General features: G+C 46.5%; 1 protein-coding gene across 43 annotated transcripts in view; it reads right to left on the reverse strand.

The window, feature by feature from the left end:
- LRRFIP1 (LRR binding FLII interacting protein 1) overlaps nucleotides 1-25,744 on the reverse strand; it is a 186,461-nt gene that overhangs the window by 986 nt on the left and 159,731 nt on the right. For 19 of the 43 annotated variants that reach the window (XM_074264381.1, XM_074264366.1, XM_074264365.1 and 16 more), the window contains 8 exons: nucleotides 25,261-25,386; nucleotides 24,594-24,665; nucleotides 21,357-21,527; nucleotides 20,379-20,471; nucleotides 19,401-19,493; nucleotides 17,652-17,744; nucleotides 15,441-15,582; nucleotides 10,217-13,117 (listed from right to left, as the gene is read on the reverse strand). In XM_074264381.1, the coding sequence (XP_074120482.1) occupies nucleotides 11,562-13,117; nucleotides 15,441-15,582; nucleotides 17,652-17,744; nucleotides 19,401-19,493; nucleotides 20,379-20,471; nucleotides 21,357-21,527; nucleotides 24,594-24,665; nucleotides 25,261-25,386 (2,346 nt within the window). In that variant the 3' untranslated portion in view covers nucleotides 10,217-11,561. Of the gene's footprint in view, nucleotides 1-1,775; nucleotides 1,881-2,717; nucleotides 2,798-3,766; nucleotides 3,885-5,140; nucleotides 5,191-10,216; nucleotides 13,118-15,440; nucleotides 15,583-17,651; nucleotides 17,745-19,400; nucleotides 19,494-20,378; nucleotides 20,472-21,356; nucleotides 21,528-24,593; nucleotides 24,666-25,260; nucleotides 25,387-25,744 lie in introns of those variants that run through there. The other 24 variants (XM_074264386.1, XM_074264384.1, XM_074264383.1 and 21 more) reach the window with 6 other exon arrangements.

Below are 25,744 nucleotides of genomic sequence, written 5' to 3' on the forward strand. Positions count from 1 at the left end.
AGGAGGGCGGATCTGGGGTCGGCCAAACCTGGCTCCTTCGCAAAGTGGAACCGGCCGGGAGAATCTCCTCGGCTCGCGGGCCTCGTCCGTCTAATGAACGTGGGCGCCGGCGTGCGTTTGGGGCACATCGGCGTCCACATTCCCCGTGACGTTTTATTGTGGAGCCTTGAGGCTCAAGTGCCTCCAGCTGTGGACAGGGACTCTCCGGGTGCGGGCCACGTGGCCGCCTCCCCTCCAGTGTCTCCACTCAGGCCCTTCTCTACCCCCCCACCCCCACCCCCTTCCAATTCCTCCATTAGAAGGTAACTCCTTGAGGGCTTACGGGTATTCCAGTTATTAGCAGGAATGTCCAGCACAGAGCAAGCACTTTATCTAATCCATGCTCTCTTCCTCCTCCCTCCCTCCTTTCTGGCACCTCTGCATCTGTTTCCCTCTCATTCTAATACCTCTACAAGATACAGGGGACCCGCAGTCAACGCTGATGTCTTCACAGATGTCCAGCTTTTTTGCATATTCCCAGATATAAGTAAATGCAGACACGTGTCCCTTTGATCATGAACAGATTTTTGCAAGAGCTGCCCAACTTAGATCTGTCACCTTATGAGCTCAGTGGGATGATGTTCTTCCCTGCTGGGGGAGATGGGTCCCCTTCAGTGCTAGGGAAGCCCTATTGGCTCCTGGCTGGTGGTTTTCCCAGGTGTCCAGAGGTTATCTCCATGCAGCTTCATCCACATGATTCGGACCCTTGTCACCTCACGCCTGGGCTGTGGCCAGAGTTGCTGGGGGGCCTGCCTCACCACTCTTCCCCTCTCTAGTCCATCCTCCTCTCAGCCTCTAAAGAGATTTTCCTGATGGAAGATCTGACCTAGTGATACTCCCCAGATAAAACTCCCTGGGCTCCCTATCACCTCCAGGGTTGAATATAAAACCCTCCACTGGTAGGTAAAATTCTGCATAATCTCTCACTAGCTTCTAAATTAATCCTGCACTCCATTAAGCCATCTTCCCATCCACTTACTCTCTGCCTCAGGCAGGTTGGCCCCCTTTCTGGTCCTCGGGAACCTTCAGGGCCCCAGCTCATCTGGGAATCCTGGGCTTCCTGGAAGCCTAGGTTTAAGCATTACCTCCCGCATGATCTCACCTTGGGGCCTGTGCAAACTAACCTGCGCATGCGTGGTCTCTGTTGCAAGGCCTGGGTCGCTTTTGTCTCTCTAGCCCCAGAACCTGGCCCAGAACAGCCCTTGAGAACTGCTGGTGCTTTGATCCCAGCACAGAACCTTTCACTCTGCCTGGAGGTCATGAGGTGGATTTTATTTGCAGGCCCTCAAAGCACCTTCTCAGCAAGAATCAGAGCTTACCTCCAGCGTCCATTTTTCACTTAATATTTCCATACATCGAGACAAGGAGGCCTGGTTCAAGTCTTGCTTCTGACCCATGGTGACCATGTGGCCCTGGATAGGCCCCGGTAACCAAGAGATGTTGCAGAACAATCAATGGCCTACATTGGCCGATAGGGGGCGCCTACCCTGATCAAATTACAAGTCTGGTGTCCCTCTCTCCCATCCCCAGTTACACATTGGTCATGTACTAGATACATCCTTCCTGGATCTCTTCCTGCCTCAGTCAGCAAGCATTAAGGCCTCCCTGGGCTGCATGAGGGCTCTGCTTTCCTTGTAAAGTCCAGAATGACATTAATACGTTGTGATAATTGTGTTCCAAGAGGAGCCCTCTCGGAAGGGCCCCCCCAGAAGCTCAGGCCCTCCCAAGGCTCTCACCTCTCTTTGGAGTTTGCGTTTCTCCGCTTTCAGCTCATCCTCCACTCGCTCTGCATTCTCAGCAGCGGACTTGTAGCGTGACACTTGACCCTCTAACCGTATGACCTGAGGGAGGAAAAATCACCCTGAGGTAGCAAGGCACATAGGTGGGAGCTCCATTTATTCTGGGTGGGTTTTAGACTGTAGACTTTGCCTGAGGCCCCTGCATCCTGACTGGTGCCCACATTTTAGACAGGTCTCCCTCATGTTTGCCTTCGAGTAACTGAGCCTGGTAGGGGGAAGGCAAGATCAAGAGAAACAGAGACACAGAGAAAGACAAGAGGCAGAGAGAGACAGAGAGAGACACAGACAGAGATAGAGACAGGGACAGACAGAAGAAGACAGAGACAAGAGGCAGAGAGATTGTGTGTATGTGTGTGTGTGTGTGTGTGTGTGTGTGTGTGTTGGAGAGCAACATCCCTCAGATAACGGGGCTGAGCACCCGGCGTAACCTTTGAATGTTCCAGCCATCTCCATCTATGGCTTGATGTTGTGTGGATTAGAAACTTGGACTCTGTAAACATCTCCTAGCTGTTTCCTATTCGTTTTGTTAGTAAAAGCCCTTTGGAAGTTTGTCTGGCTGGAACTTGTGCCTTCTCCCACTAACTGGACAGAGTGGGACGGGGGCCACCCCTCTAGCCCCATCCCTGTAGCCAGCTGTGGTGGGGCCAGATCGTCCTCTGGTGGCTCTGCTGAATGGGGATTTGCTCCCTGGACTCCAATGGGGACTAATTGTGACCGTCCTCCCCCAGAGGTCCCGGCTCCTGGACCTCCACCTCTTGAAGATGTATTTTTGGCAAAAATATATTTTCACAAAAGGAAAACCAGTCCTATTTTCTCAGCTCTTTGAGGCCGATGGAGGCCAGAGCCGGTCCGACCGTCCCGCTCTGCACACACACGTACGTTCTGCTCCAACGCAGTTATCTCCTGCTCAGACTTGGCAAGTTTAAATTTGAGGTCACTGATCTGTCTGTTGGCATCCCCTGTGGGAAGAGAAAGAAACTGTGTTAACCCCATAGAACTTATAATTGGTCGGCCCCCCTTCTTCCCAGGGGGCCCACGTTTGTTTCTGGGTCACTCTGACAATCTGGTGTTGACCTCTGATTCTAGAATCAGTGGGTGCTAATACGGGGGCTGGATGTTGGTGACCCCAGGGGCCTCTAGGGGCAGGGAAGTGATGCACCTTGCAGGCACCATGTGAATCTGGGACTTGCTGATTCTAAGTCAGGCCCTCCCTCCATTATACTATTTTTTGTTGTTCAGTTGTTTTGGTGACTCTCTGTGACACTGTTTTGGGGCTTTGTGTAGCAGGCTGCAGATAGTGGGGGAACTCTGGGTAAGGTACATGACCCTTCAGCCCAGAGGGAACCTGCTGACAATGTCTGGTTTGGCTCCCCACCTCCCTTTGGTGTTCTCCCCCTTCCTGAGAAGTCAGAAAAAGGTGTGAACACGCTCTCCCTGTCTTCTCAGGAAAAGGTGAGAACACCAAATGGATCTATAGGCAGAATGGTCTTCTTTTCCAAAATAAAAATTGGGACTCATTATGAAGAAAGCTCAAAGGACTTTCCCAGTCTGGGAGGCTCTGGTAGCCGACACTGAACATGTTGTAGGGACCACGCCCTCCCACTGTCCAAGGAGAGATTTTCCTTGGGAGTGTTTGTGAGTGACAGTCTGCAGGGTCACCCTCCTGGATTTGCTGAACGGGTTAATCTGATTACTTTTTGTTCACATGGCGGTACCCCAAGAACACGCCCAGGGCCTGGAAAATTTCTTGTAAAACAAGGCCCATCCAAGTTTGGCTTTAACTAAGTCAGTCACCCTCCTCTTGGTATTCTTTCTCCACTGCTGGGCCTTTTTTGAGGGGCCCAGAACTCTCCTTTAAAACTTCCTAGAGCCCAAGAGCAACCCGATGCCATAGACAAGGATTTAGCTAAAGAAAAACCGCTATTTACTTTGTAGATCAAGTACGTGGATATCTGTCCCATTTTCCAAGATGTCTTCTTCAGACCTCACATTTTCCAGCTTGCCGTTCTTCTGTCTCTCCTCCAGCTGCCCTTTTAGTTTTTTAATCTGAAAAACCCCAAATCCATCCATTAATTTTTTTCATATCAACATTCAATCAACGCACTTGGAATTCAATAAAAATGATAAATAAGTTTAGCGTATCCAATCCAGAGCCAAATTGGTCAATCTTGCTAGGATATGACTTAATAACTAGTTCTGCTGCCAGATTTCATGGAACTCAGTTCAATCTAATATGCTACAAGCTTGGGAAAACTATAAATAAATATAGGCCCAGAATTTCTCTTTTATAAACAGCCAATCGATACTCTCCTTAAGATTCGGTACAACAAATTAAATTTGCTCTCTGAGTCTCTGGCCACAGATGACTCACTCTGGGGGAGCCTATTAGCAAAGCTGATTGAATGAAATTCTCATAAATTGAAGAGTGAATAAAATAGTCTGGTTTGCCTGTGACACTGAGGGGTTATCTCTCTGCCAAGCACTTTTATTTATTAAGCAGAGGACCATGAAATGGGCCCTTTGAGCCTCCACCCCTGTAGATAACGTGTCTAATCATGATATACATATACGTGGGTGTAGACATTCACACACACACTATTTACACACATATATGTACACCTTGCATTAACTATGATCCCTCGGTAGAAATCACAGCTTCCTCAAAGAAATCTGCTGCTAAATTAGATGGGTCACTTAAGGACACCTTCGATAATATTTAGGGAAGAGACCTTTGCCCTTTTGTGTAGAGTCTTACTTTGGCCATTGGAGAGAGGGGCGCCGAGTTCCATCTTAATTCACACATGCACACACACACTCACACATGTACACACAGATACACACATGTGCACACACACACTCACACATGTACACACACAGAATTTCTGAGAGTGAAGGGTTTTAATCACCGGAGTGAATTGTTTGGGGGAGATTCTGAAATTTCCTCCTGTCAATCTTTTATTAGGAAGAAAACCATCTGTCTGGGTTCAGAATAAGGCTGTTTGAGCCCAATGGGCCAATGGGGACACCCAGGGTTGTCCAAAAGGGGGCAGCCCTTCTGGGCACTCGTCTAGAGCCAATGGGCAGCCTCAGAAGCGCCGCCTGGACCTGCCAATGGATGACATCACTCAGGCTTTCAGACTGCAGAATGTTGGGGATACATTTCTGGAAATACTTACTCCAGGAAGCAGAAGCTGGCCAGTTCTATTCCACCCGATGGGGGTTATTGATCTCTGTTTGGGGTGAGGAGGGGAGAGAGACGGGGGGGCGAGAAACACATGGAGTAACAGAAAATGCCGGGTTACCTGTTCTAATAAGCATTCTCGTTCATCAACAAGGTTTTTCAGCCTAATGTCTAAAAAGGAAGAGGGAAAAACCACAGGTGTCAATGCCGAGTCAGCCTCGCTGGGCACAGAGAAGGCAAAAATGGGAAAGAGTGAGCATGCAGTTAGCGACTATGATAAAGGAGTTACGGGTGCACGTACCACGGTGAATGGAGTCACAGACAGGATGGGGGGGCGCGCACGTCCCCGAACATGCTGGACACGCGGGGCAGCATCCAGCTGCAGCACACAGGCTAGTCTTCTACGTTAGGGTTAGCATGCAAGTATTCTAGGGCCAGACACAACTGCAACACAAAATCTCACAAGCTTCATGGTTTAATGTCATTAGGAAAGGAGAAAACGCCCTTCGGATCCCAGCTGGGCCCCCTCGAGCGGCTGTTCTCTCCCATCAGCCTCTCTCTCACACGATAATTAGAGCTTTTGGGATGTCTTTGCTATTTGGGCCAGCGAGTTGGGATTTCATGGCTGGGGGCTGACACCTTCTCATCAGCCAGCAGCATTGAGGGTCGCACAGCCCGGATGTGTGGAAGCTGAAACTGGACCCTAGACTTCCAGGATTCAAGGCTGGCTTTCTATCCCCCGGCCACCCAAGAACCCAGTGAATTTGAACAGGAGAATAGCAGCGTCCGGCTCTCTATAAGAATAATCTCACCTATGGCGCATTAAAATTTTACCTTGAGCATCCCCCCTCACAACAGCCCTGTGAAGTGGGCAGGGCAGTCCTCCTCATTTCCAAGTGGGAGGAAATAAACCTGCCTGGCTCTCACTTCTCCAGGTCAGCTTCCCCACACCCCACCCTGGGCTGCCATACTTATGCAAACCCTGGCAAGTTCTCCCACCTGGAGAAATGGCCTCTTGGGGCCTAGATATGGAAACAAGAAATGAGGAAACCTGGGGGAACCCCATCCTTAGACAGGGAATCTCTTTCTCACCAATAATTCACCGGTAGCTTCCAACTCTCTGGAAACGAGGTGACAGAAAACCCAAGCAGGGAAAGAAATGTTTCGAGAGCCCCTGTGTGACGCTCTGAGTGTGACTGTCAGTGACTCCCATGAGCCTGAGAAGGACCCATGTTCAGCAAATGGTCTCTGGCTAATCCATCACCTGGATTGTTCAGACTGCCCTCCATTTGGTAGCGAGAACAGACATTAATAGCATTGAACTTGAACCAATAATGGGTTTTCCCACGCTTCCTCACTTGAATTTCTGATGAACACATCCATGGGCGCCACTGAGAGCATAATTACCCAGCTCTCATCTGTCTCTGGAGGCAGAGTATAAATCTGGATCTGTCTTCCAGTCTATTCAATTCACAAGACATTTATTAAATGCCCACAACATTCAGGGAGTGAGAGGCCGGGCAGATCTTGGACAATAGCTGACGGCTCTTTTCTATGTCCAGAAAGAGCCGGACAAACCTTGATTTCCTACCTGTGATCCTGGACAAATAATCGAATCAGAGTCACAGACTTAATGGTGGAAGGGACATCAGAGGCTATGGATCCCAACTCCCCAGTTTTATAGCTAAGGACATTAAGGCTCAGACAGGTGAAGTTATCCCCCCACCAATAAATAGCCTCGTGCCAGGACATGAACTCACTTTTTCCTGACTGTTTATACCATGGCGAGACTGCATTGTAAAATGGAGATAATGAACAACTCCTTCCCAAGGCTGTGTGTTTCAAATGAGATCATTATAAGAAATATTTGGCAAATCTTTAGGTAGAAAAATGTTGGGGACTCAAGGAAGAAGCATTAGTTGGGGACAAGGGGAAAACCTGGCCAAACTCTTTTGGGTAATAGGGTGTAGATAGTAGGATGGGGGTGGGGTTCATAGAGAATAAGACTTGGGGGTTTCTTTAGGCCCAGTAAATGATCCCAAGGGTCTCCTGGCATGGTGAAGATTAAATCATTCCCCCAACAATAAGAGAGCCTGAGGCAGAAGTCTGAGCTTTATTAAAGGGTCCATGGTCGCCTTCAATGAAATGGATTTCAAATCTTCCTTGCCATCTGAAAGACCTCCACCTTCTAGGGCCTTATTTTTATGGGTCTAGAGGTCCAATCATTCCTAAAAAGCGCTACCAAATATAGAGTAATTCCACTGAAGAAGCAATATGTCAGTAGGGTCACAAGTTGGATGATTATTAGTTGGAGGATTATCTCCACTAAGATGGACAGACTTCTCCTCAATTTGGGCAGGAGGAAGTGGTACGGCCTTCACAATCAGCGACCCAAGTGGTCATAAGATGGTGATCTGCTCCCGTTGGACAGAGAATTGGTCCCTGAAATATTTGGGGGCCTTTCCCTGGAGTCACCTCTGCCAAACTGGGCTTGGTCACAGGGGCAAGGCAAAACGATGGGGGGAGGGCCTGTAGCTAATTTCCTAAAGTTAAGCAAGGGAACTTCGAATCTGCAGCTCACTCTCTGGGACCTTAGATACAGAACTCTGCTATGATTCTATCCAACTGATTAATTCTGACTGGAATAGAGTGGGGGCCCAAAGTGAATTCTTTCTCTCAGCTTAAGGAAGGAAGGTGAAGTTGATAATAGAAATAGAAAATCCAAACCTGGGACATGCTTTCCCTTTTCTGTAGATTCAGGATCACCTTGGGACTGGAGAGAGTCAGGGTGACTCTCATGGGGTGGGGCGGGGTGCGTGAAAATGGAGGCTCAAGGGCAAAGTGACTCAGGATTCCGCAGCGGGTGAGTGTGGCCCCACCTGTGCTCTTGGGTATGGGGCTCTGGCATTTAAAGTGGAAATATGGATAGAAGAATTGTACATGTTTTAACATATATTGGAGTTGGGGAGGGGGGGAGAAGGGAAGGAGAAAAATTGAAAATAAGTATAAAATCGTGTTGAATTAGGATGACAATCACATTTCACAAAAATTAAAGTAGGCTGTCTCAAGTTCAGAAAGCCAGTGGCTACAGAGATGCCCCCCTGAGGGGGCCCGGACTCTGTGATCCCCAGCTTGGAGCTCCCTTCCCAGCAATGGGATGTTCCTAATCTGTAATCAGGGGAGTTTTTAGAAAAGTGTGTAAAGTGCCAACACACCCAGAGGGATCAGCATTTATTAAGTACCTGCTGTATGTAGAGCACAAAGGAGAGAAAGACAAAAGTGAAAGCACCTGCCTTCAAAAAGCTACCATACAATACTTGGATTTTAATCAAGAAATTTCGGACACCTCTTTAGACTACTGACTGACTGGCTGAAGTAGTTTTCCAATTATAAATAAACTATGCACTTGCCCGTAGACCCCAAGAATCCTTGCCTTACAGGATCACAGATCCTTTGGATGTGGACAGCTCCTGATTGCCCCCACTGGACACTGCTTCTGTGCTCACCAGGCTCCCTTCCTGCTGTCAACACTCACTCAAAACTGACCTCCTCCTCTCGTCCTCAGAGGGGGCTCTTGTTTCTGATCCCCTATTTCCGTTCCCAACACCACCATTCGGCCAGTTACCTGTGCCAGAACTGATTTACTTGTTGGGGAATATGATAGAGGGGATTTTTATTAAGGTCTAAGGGAAAATAGACGGAGGAGGAAGAAGAGAATAAATATTAAGCACCTGCTGTGTGCCAGGCACTGTGCTAAGTACTTTACAACCAGAAGCTCATTTGACTAAGTTAATCATTTGACTGATGGGGTCTAAGGTCCTTCCACCTTGGAGACATTATAGCTTCTCTCACTCCTTCTCTCCCTTCCTATTGGAGTCATGGTCACAGTAGCCTGCCCTGTCCCTTTGATTTTTTCCCATTGACTCTTTTAACTTCCGGCCCTTCTATAACCATGGACAGTTCCTAGTTTCAGGCTCTGGCCTTCTTGCTTGGGTTATGGCAACAGCCCCTTTGGTCATCTCTCTTTTCCAGTGTTCTCTAATTGTTCTGGCTGGATTAATCTTCTTAACCCGACTCTGTTCATGTATCCTGATGGTCAGAGGCCATCAGGACTTCTCTGTGGCCCCCTGAATCAGGTCCAAGAGCCCGGCCAGTACTTGCGGCCCGCCATAACTGGATCCTTTTCTATCTTTCTGGTGTTATCTCGTGCTATCTCTCTCTTCACACACCCGGCGTCCAGGACAAATGGACTACCGATGTTTCCCCAAAGCTGCATCTTCCTGACCCTTTCTCTGCTTTACCCATCACTAAACTGCTGCACCCCTTTCTTGAATGGCCATACCCCACCTACAGGTCAGTGATTCCAGAATGATGTGATGAAGCATACTATCCATCTCTTGATGGAGAGCAGACAGATTAGGGTTACAGAATGAGACATATATATATTACTGTACACATCCATTGAGGGAATTTATTTTTCTTTAAATGGGGTGGAATGGAGGCGTCAATGGGAGAAAGAGAAAATTTCTATAAATTAATGAAACCATTAAACTAGAACTGGGAAGATGCTATAGATATGGAATAGCATATAACTTAGGTCACTGTAATGTTAGTTTTACTTCATCGTGAAAGCAGCAATAATCTTTAAATGGGTATAATATGAAAACAAAGCACTTCAATAAAATGTTTTAAAAATCGGGGGGAGGGAGCCCCTAAAAGAGAAGTAGGTTTGCTTTCTAGGAATGGCTCAAACACAGCTAGCTCTCCAAAAATCATGTCATGGCCTTTCACAGTCCCATGAGTCTGTTGAGCCAATAAAGTGTTTCTCTCATTTTGACTTTAGGAAAAGACCCAGATTCACCCTCCCTCTCACTAATTTCCTCAATATCCTCCCATCAGAGCTATGGGTAACTAACATTTCTATAACGCTTCTAGTCTACAAACTACTTTCACAGACATTGAGTCATTTGAAATAGAGATAAAACCCTTCCCATCCCCCCTCCAGATGCCCAAATGGTCACAGACACCTTCCTTGATGGCACACCCACAAAACAATAAGGGTTCAGAAGGGATCGGCTTCCAAATGAGTCCGTTTTTAATAAAGACAAGGTGAATGTGGGAGGCGACAGCAGAAGCAGGGGAGCCAGTATTAGTCCTAGGAGGATTATACATGTTGCAAAGATTGTGCATCAACAGCTTTTTAAAATTATAAAATGCCTTTATTTCAATTATATACAACATTTATCATATACACCTCAAAGATTCATAAAACTTTGGTCTGGTTGTATTCAATGATTTTGTAACAGCTAGAAAAACCACATAACATGTCCACCTAAATGGCAATGACATTCATGTGCGTACACTTTGATTTTAATATTTTAAAACATTTAAAAGGAACACTTCATTATGCAGCAAACGCACAGGGGCCTGCGTGCAGGCCGGTTTCAGAACGTACCAGCAAAACTGGATCGATAGTGCAGGTGACAGTCAAAAAGCATTCAACTGTCTGCAACTGTTCTTGGTCATTAGGAGTTAGGAATCTGCACGGGGACTTTTGATAGAGTACTTGTTAATGAAGGTTAAACACTCAAGAAGGATTAGCCAAAAGGATAAATAAAGGGTATTTTCAAGGGAAGCCATCATTTTTAAAGTGTGCTCTTGATAGAAATGAAAAATACGAGGCTAATTTAAACACATAGCTATTTTTAGAGAAACACAATTTTTTCTTGGTAGCATTGTATATAAAATATATAAGATGGGTAATGTGCACATAAAATAAAATAATTTCCCCAGCAAACAAACAAAAATATATCTACGTATCAAGGAATGATTGATAATATGGTCCCCAAGACTTGATCTAGAGTAAGAGATCTTGCCTAGATCACCAAGACCGGGTATAATCTGACCTCAAGCCTTCTCTAGGTCTTGAAGGCGATGAGCTTCATTGTCTAAATGAACTCTCATTTCCATAAGGCACAAACTTTATCACTCAGTGACCTAAATATCATTCGGCAGCTCGTTATTGCCTGGAAATCATCTGTGCAATCTGTCACAATGTGCCCATTAAAATAAATATATCAGGGATAAAGAGAAGGCCCGGCAATCAGAGACAAACCCAAGTGAGAATCAATCAGTTCCGGGTAGAGGGCTGTTTGGTCTTTACAATAAAATGGCGTCATGTGCGGACATGTGTCTACACAGGCTTAGAGCAGGAGTTGAGGCCGCCTTGACGTGGAACTGGAAACTAAAGCAAGGACTGTTAATGATAGTTATTTGGTTCTCTGATCATCCTGAGCTCGCCGTAATATAGCCACGTCCCCTTTTAAACAATCTCGGGACAAACACTTGGATTGCCTGAAGCTGAGATTCAATAGGCTGATTCAATAACTGACTTAGGGTCACTGATTGCCACATGCTAGGGCTGTCACCAGGAGAGAAACCCCTACGTTTTCCTATAATATGGGATACGATATTCTGCAAAGTGCATTTCTTCCTTCCAGCTGTCTCCCCCCCACCTGCTGCTGGGAGCCTCCTGCCTCCACTCACGACATGGTGCACTCTTCCTTGTTTTTATCTCTCCCCTTACTGCTTCTCCCCTGAGCATCCTCTTTGCCTTCTGCCTTGAAGCTGCCCACCGGGTTTTTGGGATCATCACCGTCTAGACTGTTGCTTTCTAACGCTTCCTCGGCCGTCTCTGGCTGCTCCTCTGACTGGCTGTTTTCCTCCATGGTCTCGGTGGGAGGTCCCTCACAAGGGGACAATGGTGCGTCTTGGTCTTCAGGCCCACTGCTGTCTGCTCCTTTATTCTCCTCTGTTGCTCTCCTGGCAGGACTATCACTTGGGGCGGACTCTTTGATGCTTCCAGCTTCGGCCGCCTCCAAGAGACCGACCTCTCCCTCGCCACCGGTTCCCGATGGATGGGCCGTATCACTGTCAAGCTCTTCACCTTCGCCTTCTTCGGGTTTCTTCGCTTTATCACCTTCCTGGTTTGGTTTGTCATCCGGGTTAGCTTTGGCTTCCTCTGGACAATCCACATATTCCTCAAGATCCGTCCTGGTTTCCGGCTTCTCCCCTTGAACCCCCTCACCAAGGGGTTGACTCTTGGCCTCCAACTTCACTTCCTCCTCTTCCTCCTCCTCCGTGTTTTGCAAGACCAGCTCTTTCTTAACGTCTTCGGGAGAGTCCACATGGGGTGCTTTCTTCTTCTTGTTTTTCTTCTTCTTATTCTTGGACTTTTTGGCTGGGGAGTCACACATCTCCCCCTTCTGGCCATCTCTTTCTCCTGAGGGCACATTCTGGCCTGAGCATCCATTTTCACCAGCTGGGACCTTCTGGTCCATTTTTTCTGGCTGATTGCTCTTGAGTTTTGGAGAAGGTGGGATTGTCTGGATCACTTCCTCCTTTGTGAACTCATTTTCCTCCTCCTTATTTTGTTCCACTTTTGTGAGATTTGTACCTTTTTCCTCCCCACTAACTACTCCCTCTTGGGCCCTTTTGCTGTCTGCTTTTGGATCTACCTGTGTCCCGTCTTTGGCTTCTGCTCCTTCAAGCAGGCTTTCTGCATGGCTTTCGCTTAATTCCTCGGTCTCTGTGTCTAGCCTTTCAGCATCTGGGGTCCCTTGAGCTAATTTCCTGCCGTCCTCTTCCTCTGGCTGACCTAAGTCTTTCTTTTCATTTTGCACATCTAGGGAACTGCACCTGACCTGGCTAATCCCACCCCCTGGAAAGCGAGGGCTCTCTTCTATTTCCTGATTCTGATCCACATTATTACTCTTTAAATCATCGGGGTGACTGGAGTCTACACTAGCCCCCAGTCCACTTCCATCCTCACTGGGTTCAGCCTGCTCGTTGGTATTGCCAGGGACAGAACGAGTCTCTAGCACATGGGCTGGATCCTTGGCTAATATCTCTGGCACCATGACCCGGTCTTGCGGGGGGTTTTCTGCCTCTGCATTCCCATCAGGAGATAAGGCCTTTGTGTCCACACCTGCCTCGGCAGAATCCGCCTGGGGCCGCTCACGCTCGGGACTCTGCAAGACCGCGCTTTCCCCCACTTTGGCCACATTCTCACTCGCCACCTCCACTGCACTGGCTCTTCCTAAAAGACCATTGAGAAAATTGAAGGGACCACGTGATGTGGCAACCACTTAGGTTAACTCTCGCCCAACCCCCTTTCCCAAGGAGAGAGAACCATCCAAGAATCCCCGTTAATAAGAGATCATCAGCCTTTGCCAATTCCGTGAGGCACAGCAGCGACTGAATTAGTAAATCATCGGGACAGTGAAGCCCACCACCAGCTGAGAGACAAAGGGGGTTCTGGGGGACTTGGCTTTTGCAAGTCCAGTTCAGATTTTCACAATTAAAACAAGCTTTGGAGCAAGCAGCCCGATGTCCTTCCCGACAATCATATTTAGCGAAGGATCAAGTTTGGAGACTAAGTCTGCCTTGCTTATTTCTAGACTGCAGATTTGGTTAAAACACTCTGATTTTATTGGGAGTCAAGTACAGGGCATGGCATATAGTCTTCTAAGGCCTATGAATCCTCCCCCCCCCCCAAAAAAAAGAAAATCCTTCAACCTCTTGGAAGAAATTCATCCTTAAATTCATCTATCCTACTTAAAATGGCTTTTGGTCAACCAGCCTATTAAAGCCCATGGAGAGATTATTCTTTTTTTCATCCACTTTCTGTTTTTCTTTCCTTAATTTCTGTTCTTAAATTTCTGACTCTCTAAGGAAAGGGGGAAGAGAGTGGAGCTCTGTCTAGGGCACTCTGCATGAGGGACTTGAGCAGGAAACGGTCCGAGGCCTCCAGCTCCACGATCCCGCCTTGAGCAGGAGTGGTGAGGTATTCATCCTCGGAGGCTTTGAAAAGACAAATAAACCTGATTCGTAAAAACCCAAAGATTCTTCAAGCCCTTGTTGCTTACAAGTGCTCCTCTCCTCACTGAGCCTTTCTAGCAAGTCACCTGCTCTAAGAGATTCATCAAATGCTTTTTCAGACAAAAGATACCCCATTTCTCCCTTGACTGGTCATTGCCTTCAATAAGGGAGGAGGAAAGATGGCGTTCAGCCGCCTTTGCCAATCTCTATCTTCTTCAAAAACTCAGAAACTCCAGATTCGTTTCTTTCTAGCTGGACATGTGTTTAGAATCTCTATTCTTTTTGTCTTTGGGCTTTTACGTTTCCAGAATTGAAACAAAAAGGAGGTGAAAAATACTAAGTGAAAAATTAAAATAAAAGGATCATTGATTTAGACATAGAAAGGATCTTATAGGCCATGGAGTATGGCCCCCCTCATTTTTACAGATGAGGAAACTGAGGCACAGAGGAATGAAGTGTTCTACCCAGTTAAGTGTCGTAAGCACAATCTGAACTCAGGTCTCACTCTAAGTCCAGTGCTTTATTCATCATGGTCTGTAACACTCCCGGGTGTGGCCAGAACCAGATTGAAATGTAATGGGGAAATATTTAATAAAATAATATAAAATATTATATTTGAAAGTAAAATCAGTAGCAGCTCGCAGGGATCGTTTTGTATGTTTTAAGGCTTCCTGTTTCTATGAGTTGGACACCACCGCGCCCTGCTGGCTGCCATGATAAGATGATTACCCAGACTCCAAAGGGCATATACATTCAGGGGAGAGCTCAGTCAGTGACCAGTGGAACATGAGTCATCCAACAGCCTTAGATTGTATAAACTGTGTTAAACTCTCACAGCTTCACACCCCTTCCAGAAGGCAAAGTATCATGGGTATAAAAATGTCAATTTGGCAAAGAAGGGAGAACACTGCATGCAGACTTATTCCAATCATCACTTCCTGAGGAGCATGGCCAATATGCTGGCCCCATGATGGAAACTCAGACTCACAGCCACAAAATCTCAGTGCCAGCTGGGACCTTTGGGAGCACCTACATATGGATGTTTGGAATGGTCAGGTATTCTTTACCTTACCTGACTGATTAAGAAATATCTTAGACTTTTACAATACATTTTACTCTAGCATTTTAGACGAGAAAATCTGGTGAATGACCTTGTTTGATGTCTCTATCATCACTAGTCTGCCTTATGAACTAGAGATAAGTTAGTTAAAGAAAACTTCAATGTTAGAGATGTCTATATCCAACTGCACTTTCGACTGGGAGTTTTTGGTCCCTTGCTTCTCAGTCTTGCTTGACGAACAGGGGAAATGTACACTTAGGCCATCCATGATTGCTAGTGAAAAACGTTGCATGACAACATATGCAAGTAATCAGAACTATTTAGCGGCAGAATGCACAGGAAGTGACAGGACACGGTGACATGCAGTGTGATTAGTGAACTGACCGTGTGATGATGGATGGCTTCAATTCTGATCAAGCACAGAAGGTGAATAAAAGATGACTAGAAAGAGAAAAAGGCCCAGAAGGCAGCAAGTTCTTACCAAGGGTGCCGTCGCTGGATGACTTCAGGGCATTTGTTTCTTCTTGTGGCACCTTGGGAGATCCCAGGTGGCTCACATGACTTAGGTGATCTAGAGGTTCTCCATTGGTGGTGATTTCGGAATTCAGGATGATTCCATGTTTCTGTGGACAAGACAGGATCATTGTAAGAAATATTATTCTAGAAAAATCTGAAGAGGGTGCTCTCTAAAGAGACTGCTCATATGAAAGGGTTGGTTATGGGAAAATATCTTAAAATGCAAAAAAAAAAATTCTTTTAGCATTTGCAAACTGTTCTGGGATGTGGTCCCTTTGTATGGATCTGCCAAATAGATCATTCCATTTAACTTTAAGCCTTCAAACCAGGTCTAATCATGTCCATGAGGTATTGTTGACATTGAGGTATTCCTTTGCATATGGAATTAATTCTGTTTTGGCAAATCTTGCTACTCAGAAAACTGATATAAAATGAATGTACTTTCCCCTTGCCATCCATTAAAAAATGTATCATCAAAGTAAATAAATAAAAAATATACCATTGCAAAGATCTCATAACAAATCCCCTGAAGTGGTCCTATTATTTGCATTTTTACTGCCATGATTCCCTTGGACTGGAACAAATAGCCATATCTTATATATTAGAAAGGCTGAAGCATGCAAATTTGAATACAGCCATTTCAGGAGATTCAGTCTTAGCTGTATTTAAAAACCCAAACAAACCCATCCAGTCCTCAACTCCTAAAAGAAAGGATTTAAAATGGGGGTAGATCTCTACATAAGCACAGCCCTATGTAAGTGGGACTTTGCCTGTCATTTTCAGAACTGCTGGATTTTTTTAACGCCAGGACCTTGCCGCCATTTTCATGCATTCATCCCTTGATCTCCATTGTGGCTATTTTTCTAGTGTTGGGAAAACTCCTCAGCTAGACAAAGTCTAGAACTGAGCACTCCATCGCCTCCATTTGCTGAGGGATTTATAATGTCTAGTTGATCTGGGTTCCAGTACCAAACTTGACCATTAGATGTCACTTACTCATAAATTTCTACCGACTGGTTTATTCACAGGATTGTTCATTTTGTCATTGGGTGTGGTCCAGTTGGGCCAGCCAACCGGACCCCACACTGACAGTTCCTTAAACCGGGTACTTTAGCCCATTCTACAAATTTGGATTCTAGGCAATCCTCCATATTCCAATAAAACGAAGGCTAAAAACGATTAATGATCAAGGGACACACATTAGGCTTCAAAAAATAGGCTGGGCTTCAAGAGGAGAAAGAAGTGGGGACAGCAATTTTAGGGTATGGTATAAGCAAAGGCATGTAGGCTAGAAATTTCAGGGCACCACAGCGGACAGAAGCCTGGGACAGGCAGGAGGGGGTTAAGGTAAATCTTAGAAAGGCTTTGAATTCTGGGCTAAGGAGAGAGATTCCGGGGCAAACTGAGTCACGAGGAACAACAGGTGAGAGGTTGGTGACCCTCAGGAAATTTACAAGAGATTAAAAAGCGTTTATATAGCACCTACTGTAGGCAGCTAGGTCTAGAGTCAGGAAGATTCATCATCATGAGTTCAAATCCTGGCTCAGATACTTACCAACTGTGTGACTCTGGGCATATCCCTAACCTTGTTTGCCTCAGTTTCCCTCTCTGTAAAAAATGAGCTGCAGAAGGAAATGGCAAACCCCTCCACTATCTCTGCTGAGAAAACCCCAAATGGGGTCGCAGAGAGATGGATACTACTGAAATGACAACAATCGCACCTACTATGCGCCAGGCACTGTGTTAAGTGCTTTATAATCATTATCTCATTTGATTCTCATAATGGCCCTGGGAGGTAGGTGCTGTTATGATTCCTCATTTTATAGCTGAGGAAATCAAGGCAGACAGAGTTAAGCGTCACAGGGTCACACATTTGAATCTGGATTTTCTGGTTACTAGGCCCGGCGGTCTATCCACTCTCTGTCAGCAGCTGTCTCTGGCTTATTTATTCAGAGCTGGACGGAACCAGAAGCCATCAAATATACCCCTTTATTTCACAGATCACTGTCCTGGAAAAACTTTGGAAATTATGTTTCACACCGACACTACTGGGTAGAGTTTGTGCATCTCAGCTGACCCCCTAGAGGGACCTCCATGAGCCCCGGGGGGGGGCCCTCCATCTGCCAGGGCGATCCAGGCCCTTGGCTGCAAATGCTGCCGGGTCTGGGCTCCGTACCTTCAGTTCCTCCTTCAGCAGGATCGCTTCAGCCCGAAGGTCATCCCGTTCACTCCTTATGGAATCAAAGTACTCTTTCTGCCTCTCTAACGCCTGAGGCGGTTGGGGGGCCCGGAGAGAAGGCACAGACAAGAGGAAGGTGGAGACAAGCAGAGACGATTTCAGAAATATGAGCAAGAGCAGAAGCCGGCTCAGAGACTAAGAGAGTCTAAAGCACCGAGCTACCGGACAGGGCAGGTGAAAAATACAGATGTAGGTAAGCGGGCATTCAGCCTAGGGCGGGCAAAGGGAAAGGGGACAGAGAAGGGAGGGGCCCTACAGCTCCTACAGTAATCCTTCTCAGGGACACAGGGAGCAGAGGATGGGTCTTGGTCATCTTTACTTGGGCTGGGGGCGGCTGCTGGAGTGGACAGAGAGCTGGCTTCCAAGTGAGGGAGGCCCATTCTGGCTGGTGACCCCGGGCAGGCCACTTGATCTTAGTGTTCTGGGCTGTTCCTGAGACTGTATACAATGTCGCAGAAACGTCTGCACTGGCAGAAAGAGTGCTCTAAAGCAATAGGATCGCCTCCATTTCCTACCCCTCACACTGAGCGGCTTTCTCCCATCCCCGGAGATGAGCGATGGTGGGAGCCACGCCCCTGGCTACCTGGCCAATAACAGAGAATGACGGCTATCAGTGGGGGCTCTCCACCTGGGAACTGGGAATTTAAAAAAGGATGTTTGGATAACTAGATTTCAATACATCCGGCTTCTTTTGTCATTCTGCACATTTTGTGTGTTTAAAAACATCCTGAGAAGGGTTCCCAAGGGATCTGGGCCAAAGGAAGGTTCCTAGCCCCTGATGGAAGCACTCGAGAATTAGTCTGGAAGACTCAAGTACTTAAGCCGGTGTCAGTTTGGGAAGTCTCTGTATACTCAGTATACACATACACATGCCCACAAACATTATCTACGTGGACATATATGTATATATGCACAAGACATTGTGTGCTCTCTCACTTATTCACCCATGATGCTCTCTTTCTATTGATCTATCATCTAGCTACCTATTCCAGCATATATGCACTTTTAAGCTAAAAATCTATTAATGAACAGCTATAAAATTTACATTAAGTTCTATAAATTAATGGCTATAAGTATTAGCTATTTTATTGCTGTTATTATCAGCTGGTATAATGCAGAAGTAAAGGAAATACTGTGGAGAAGGCAATCTTCTTGGGGGACCTCAGAAACCGGCTGATCCAACCCAATATCTGAACCAAAAAAACCAAAAAAGGCCCCCACCAAATAGCCAAGCCCGGATGCTTCCAGGGCTGGTGAGCTCCCTTCCACTTGCAAGCACCCCCACACCCCTTGGGGACCCACATCAGCTGTCTAGAGTAACATGTGGGTCATAGCACAGTGCTTTAAAGACAAGGGTATTAAGGGACCCTATAGGTGATCTAGTCCCTTTTACAGAAAAGGAAGCTGAGGCCCAATGAAGAAGGCACATTTAAGCCCAGGTCCTGTGACTCCGAATGCCATGTTAAGTCTTCATGCCGAAGCAAAAAGAGGCCTTCAAAGCTTTCCTGCAGTTATTTTACATTCTGATTTAAGGTGAATTCTGGAAGTTCATTCATGCACAGAGTCAATTATTGAATAACATGGACTCAGTGAGTGCCTATAGAGGTTGCCTTTAAAAGAAAGTCATTTTTTTTTAAAGCAGGCGGTTTGTTCAAACACATTCCCAAAGACTTGAGAAGTTCCTACCCCTATCTTTTTGTCTTTCCATTCTATTGTTTCCTGAAGATCAGAAACCTCCCTGATATAACTCTCCTGTTTCTGCTGCAGTTGTCGGATTTCCTGAGGGACAGGAGCAGAGAAGACAGAAAGCAGATTAATGGTTAAACAGGTAGAAAGAAAAGATTCAGGGTCCTGGTGGGCCCCCGGGGAGCAGGAGAGAGAGAAAGCCCCTTCAGAGGTGACAGTGGGTCCTTCCCCAATATAATCTGATTTCTCCATCGCACGAGGAGTATCCCACACAGTTCCTGTAATCCCCCTAATTCTAACCACTGGGGAGGCTCAGGCTGGCAGATTTCTTGACCAAGGGACTTCTGAGCTCATCAGGTCACTGCCCCAAATCTGCCACCAGGAGGGTGAGCCTGGGGGAATGGTGGCCACCGGGATAACCTCCTGAGGTGGCCCATGTCTGAAATGGAGCAGCAGAAGTCTCAGGCTGCTGTACTTGCAGGGTGGGTGAGATGGGGAGATTCCCACCTTCTCATAACCAGGTTAAAGTTGTTCAGCTCAACTAGACTTTAGAAAGTGCCTTGTTCTGGGCTCATGGTGAGCTGGGCCGATGAGCCCATTCCCAGCAATCTCTTTTCCCATCTTCCTCCTCCCCAGGGCTGATAGGAAGCCTGGGAAGCAGCGGCTGCTTGGACTGCAAACATGCATTGTAACCAGTAAATGAGCATTTACAGACTAAAAACTTAGTGTCTTGATAAAGAAGTAAATTTGAGTAAATGAAAACCAAGATTAATTAAAAATAAAATGATTCATAATAAACAATTACCAAAAATATCAATAAGAATTTAAAAACAAAACCTCCCAACTCTGGAATCTCTTTCAAAGATGTCTACGGGATGAGGGCTTGAAACGAGTCCAGATTCTTCGTTTCTCCCCAAACCTTCACCCTTACAGGTGACCTGGAGCCAGAGGATGAAGGGGTTCAACCGAGCCACTTACCGCCAGCATCTCCTCTCTTTGTTTTAAGGCCTCTTTTGCTTCAGCAAACTGGAATTGTAGCACGCTGTGAGCGTGCTTCTGCCTTTCGAACTCCTGTAAAGGACAAACACATGAAGAGGAGAGAAAGGTGAACTCACGGAAGCAGGGATGGTTCTGGTCAGTGTCAATGGCCCCAAGGCCTAGCACACAGTAGGTGCTTAAAAAAAACTGGCTGAATAAGGATTCTAGTGACAAAAGTGCTTGAGAAAAAAATGACTCTTCATCTGAGCTCCATGAACTTGTTAAAAAACCATGTGGGGAGTTGGGTTTCAGTATCACTGGTGTCCTCTGTAAAGTTCTATCTATTATTTTATTAATGGTTATCTTATTATTTTTCTTCTTTTGTTGTGTTATGCCCTTAAAAACATTTCTCTGAGAAGGAGTTCACTGATATCACTGGGCTGCGCAACAGGGACAGGGCTGGTGGGGGGTTGTTGCAGAATCAACTCGTCGAGTGGATTTGGCGTGTCCGACTGTGGCTGATAGGACCAATAGGAGCTTGGAAGGCTCTGCCACAGGTCGGACACAAACAATCCTTGTGAACGTTTGGGATGGACTCTCTAACTTAGCTCTGTAACAATGTGATAAAAGAGAGGGAAAGCAATGCCGTAAGAAAGTCCTATTTGCCCTTGAAAAACGATTTCACAATTACAAAAAGATCCATAGTGTTCTTGTGGAAGATCTGATTTGAGTTGAAGTATAACTAACGACGTTTCCCAGAAATCTCTGTGTTCAGTTGGATTGGGTTGTGGTGGGGGAGAGGTAAGGGGAAGGGCCAGGGTCTTGTTGGGTTTTATTTGTAGAACAAATAGCCATGATTTGGCCATGGACTTTCAAACTCTATACAAGCTAATCCCATCCTCCTTTTCCCCTTTTCTCCTTTGACGAGAGTCCACTGGTGACAGACACCCCAGCCGTGGAGGATGGCGCCTCACTTACTTTGTTTTTTTCTTCGTATTGCCTTCGGGATTCAGCCAGTTGTTCTTCCAGTTCTAACAATGCATCCTTTAGGGTGTCAACCTGGTACATGAAGTTCATCTTCTCATTGTCTAATTGGGCATTCGAAACCATGGCCTTCTTGTATTTCTCCTCGACCTCAGCGAGGGAGTCCTGTGGGAATCACCCCATAATTAGAAAACCAAAGTGAGAGATGAAACGAAAAGATTGTCATTCATTTAATATTTCTTAGGGAGTTAATCTTTGGGGGGAAGAGAAGGGAGGCTACCCCTGGTTAGATCTTTAATCTGTTAACTGAAAAGAAAGAAAATTACATTAAAATGTAATGACATGAGACCTCTAATCATTATTCAATGAAGAAGTAAACCTCTCTAGGGGGGAAAAGGAATTTGAAATAGCAGCCATCTTAATCGGGTCTCAAATTCAGACCCTATTTCTGAAAGGGAATCTACCACAAATAGTAATTTGAAGATTGTGGTTTCCTGCTTTTTCTTGTGGTATACCAGGACTAATATCCTACCGGTTAGTGACTTAGTTATTAATAACCCGGGGTCTGGAGATGAAAATGGTTCACACATTCATCAAGATGGCGGACAACTACGAAATGGAAAGATCTCCCGATCCCCCGGCGGCTACGTCGGCTTGGAAAACAAAGGGATCCCACCATATGCAATATCTGAAGCCTCATGCTCTTCTGCTAGCACCACACACTGCTGCAGGGTCTTCCCGATTTAGCACCCAAAGATGCTCACCGTTGGAATTAAACCTTACTCTTCACTATATTTCCAAGAGAGGAGTAGTAAGAATGGTCTAGATAAGAACCCTGCAGAGTCGGAGAACACAGCTCCAATTTTGCCACCTCTCACCATGGGATTTTAAGGCAAATCACCCAACCTCTCTGGGCCTGTTTCCCTTATTTGTCAAATGAAGGAGCTGGGACAAAATCTAAGATCCCAAGATCCTTCAGGATCTGCTTGATAGAAATGAAGACATTTATCAATTTGTGAAATATCTTCACTGAAATGACAGCATAGGAAGAACCTTACATCCGGCCATCACAACTCCACAGTGTCACTGACATCCACTTTAAATGCCCAATGGGTTCTGGATACAACAACCCAACTTCTGGCCTGTGAACCACCATGACTGGGGGGAACACTCAGGGCCAGCTCAGTATGTGACTCCTGGAGGCTGAGGCCGTCCGTGAAGAGGAGGAGAGCTCAGTTTGATTGTGGGAGGACATGAAGGGAATAATGGGATCCCCGGAAGACTGGACTTGAGGGCAGCAAGGGGCTGTTTTTCATCTTCTTTGGGGGGGATTGGGTTATGTGTTCTAAGGCAGAGCCAGGAGCAGCCAAGTGGCTTTTAATCTCGCCTCTGATAATCATTAGTTGTCTGATTTTTGGATAAGTGACTTCATCTTTCTGAGCCTCACTTAATCCATCTGTAACATGGGAATAACAACAGCACCTACCTCTAGCTCACACTGTAAGGGCACTATGAGACATTTTGCCAATTCTACTGTTCCTCCTAAAAGCCTGACACCGGGAACATCTTGTCCCTAGCACTTTGCACAGCACCTGGCCCGGAGTGAGCCTTTATTTAATTTAAGGGAGGAGAATTCCGATGAGTTACCACCTTCCCTCCCTCTCTCCCACAGGAATATTCCAAGAATGGCTGGAACAAACAAGGGAGTGAGCCTGCTACTGCAGAACTAATACCATTTAACACCCAGAATAGAAATCAGGGAAGAAGAGGAGTCCAGGGTCTGGAATGGCCCCTGAGCCAACTAATCCCTGGGTCCAGAACATTGTCCTTGAAGAGACCAATAGGTCTTATTCCTCAGTGTCCTGTCCTTGAGATCGGATTTGACCTGGGCTCCAGAGGGATAATTGTGTAAGTGACGGCTGGCCATATGTGTTTTACTGAACTCCCTCTGCTTCCCTCCCCTGCCTTGCCGGACGTGGCTACTTGCTCCACTGTTCTTTCCTGAGGAGAGGGTGAGAAAAGGGAAGAGACCGAGAGACCGATGGGGCATTGTGGATAGAAACCTGGGAAAATCTGAGTTCAAATCCAGCCTCAGATACTTCCATGTTCATTTCCTTCATCTACAAAATGAGAGGACAGGACTCAATGACTTCCCAGATCCCTTTCAGGTCTCACTCCTATGATCCAATGACTTACAAACTATCGCTGGGTCACGGACACCCCAAGTTAATCACCTAAAAAAACTGAACCAAAAATAGAATCAGAAAAATAAATCAAAATAACAAAATGGAATCGGGCCATAATCTATATCTAATACACTTTCCAGATAACCTCTGGATGAGGTTATGGGATGGAGACGCTCATCTGATTGGTCCCTTGCCAAGGTTCTGATCCTAGAAAATCTGCTCAGTGACTTCTCTTGGCTAAATTCACTTCCCCTTGATGTTCAAACTGTTACTGAAAAGCATGTACTTTGTCCTTTCCTCAGATCAAGTCATGAAGGGTGAGTGTGTGGGAGAAAGGAAAGTCCAATTCATGTGAGACCTTACCAACATTCTCACCTGACTTTGCAGGCGGATGCTGAAATGCCCTCAGACAAATTCAGGGGCGCTTGGATTCTGGGCTGATCCATTGCCAATTCCTGACCCGCTAGGGAAGGAACTACCACTAATGCACTTAACCTTTTGTAAGGAAAAATGTCTTTTTGTGGGACTCACATGAACCAAAGAAGTGGTGAGAGCCTCAGCTTAGGCTTGTGGGCAACAGTTCTGTCTAAAATGCTCCCCTCTGGGGCTTGCCGAGAGCCCTCAGTCCCACGGGGTTAAGGGGCAGAAAGCCCCAGGTGGATCCATCGAGATCCCTGGACCCCAACATGCCCATAGTCTGGCCAGGGTCCTGCTCATCATGTGACTAACAAAAGCTGGTATGTCACCTGTCTATAAATGCAATGGAAAGGTGCGGGCCCCGACAAACATGCAGAAACACAGAACTATGACCTCCATCCTCAAAGGGTCCCCCAGCATGCACCAGTGAGCATGTTAGTGACCGTTCCCATCACTTCATTCTGATGGGAGCCGATGATCTGGTGGGGGGCGGCCCCAGCTCCCCACAGGAGGATTTTAGGGAAAATTCTCAGTGTGTTTTTGGTGAAGAACGCGGAGACTCGCTTAATTCTGACAGAGTTAGGCTGGTTAATACATCACACATGGCCGCCAGGCGGCCAACGGATACCTTCATTTCTTTCAGGCCCTGCATGTATTTGCCTTCTACGTCCTGAATCTGGTCCTTTAACTCATTGATTTCCTGAGAAAGATAGCAAGAAAAGGAAAGGACATCACGGGACAGAACGACAAGGATTACCGACAACACTCGGGCTGCCGGGCTCATGGTCCAGGCCTTCCCTGCACAGGGAGAAGTTCCGGCTTCCAGTTTCCCCAAGGGCAAAACATACAAAAGTAATTTAGATGATGCTGTGAGCCCGGGAGTGAGGATGCACGTGGTTTTTCAGGATTCTGGGAAATATGGAGAGGCTCCTATGGAACTGCCTGGCACAAAGGTAAGGATGAAGCTGGGAGCAAGGGCCAAATCCCAGTTTATTTCTGATTATGGATTTGGGACTGGATAAATGCAGTAATAGAAGCATGGTGGGAAGCAGAGAGAAAAAAAATGCTTCCTTATTCTCCACGGCAGGTTTTCATCAAAGGCAGTTTCTTTCTTTCTTTTTTTTTTTTGCTGAGGAAATCGGGGTTAAGTGACTTGCCCAGGGTCACACAGCCAGGAAGTGTTAAGTGTCTGAGGCCAGATTTGAACTCAGGTCCTCCTGACTTCAGGACTGGTGCTCTAACCACTGCACCACCTGCATCAAGGCAGTGTCAAGTCAGAAAATATTCAATTTTACCTTGATTTCCCTCATGGAGGCCTCGGTGTCCACAGAGATGGAGGTGTCCCCGCTGCCCCTCCGAGAAGAGGTCCCACCCAGGGAAGCCAGCGTGGCTGCTGATAGGCTGGGCATGTTACGAGAGCCCTGAAATAATTCAAGAGAGCATGTTCAGGACTGAAAACTGTCTTCTACAGCCACTGGATCCAAGCAGTCTCTGAGTCCACGTGGGTTTTATAAACATGTCCCAGCCCTTTACTGTGAGTTCCAAGCCCGGAAACTGGAAGTTAGGCGGCAGTGGCCAGTAGCAAGATGGCGGTCCCATCCCAAGGCTTCTCTCTACCCCTCCCGCCCACCCGGGAAAGAAATTTGCAGTGGGATGCTGGGAAGCTTGTTAGACTTGGGTTTCCCACAGCAACCCCATCTCGCCTCTCCCCCCAATCCCTGGAAATCAGATGGGTTTTTTCTTGTCCATTTCATTTGTGAATTTTGAAAGCTATAAAGC

The sequence above is a fragment of the Sminthopsis crassicaudata genome, chromosome 4, assembly GCF_048593235.1.
Source record: "Sminthopsis crassicaudata isolate SCR6 chromosome 4, ASM4859323v1, whole genome shotgun sequence".
Classification (NCBI taxonomy): Eukaryota; Metazoa; Chordata; class Mammalia; order Dasyuromorphia; family Dasyuridae; genus Sminthopsis; species Sminthopsis crassicaudata.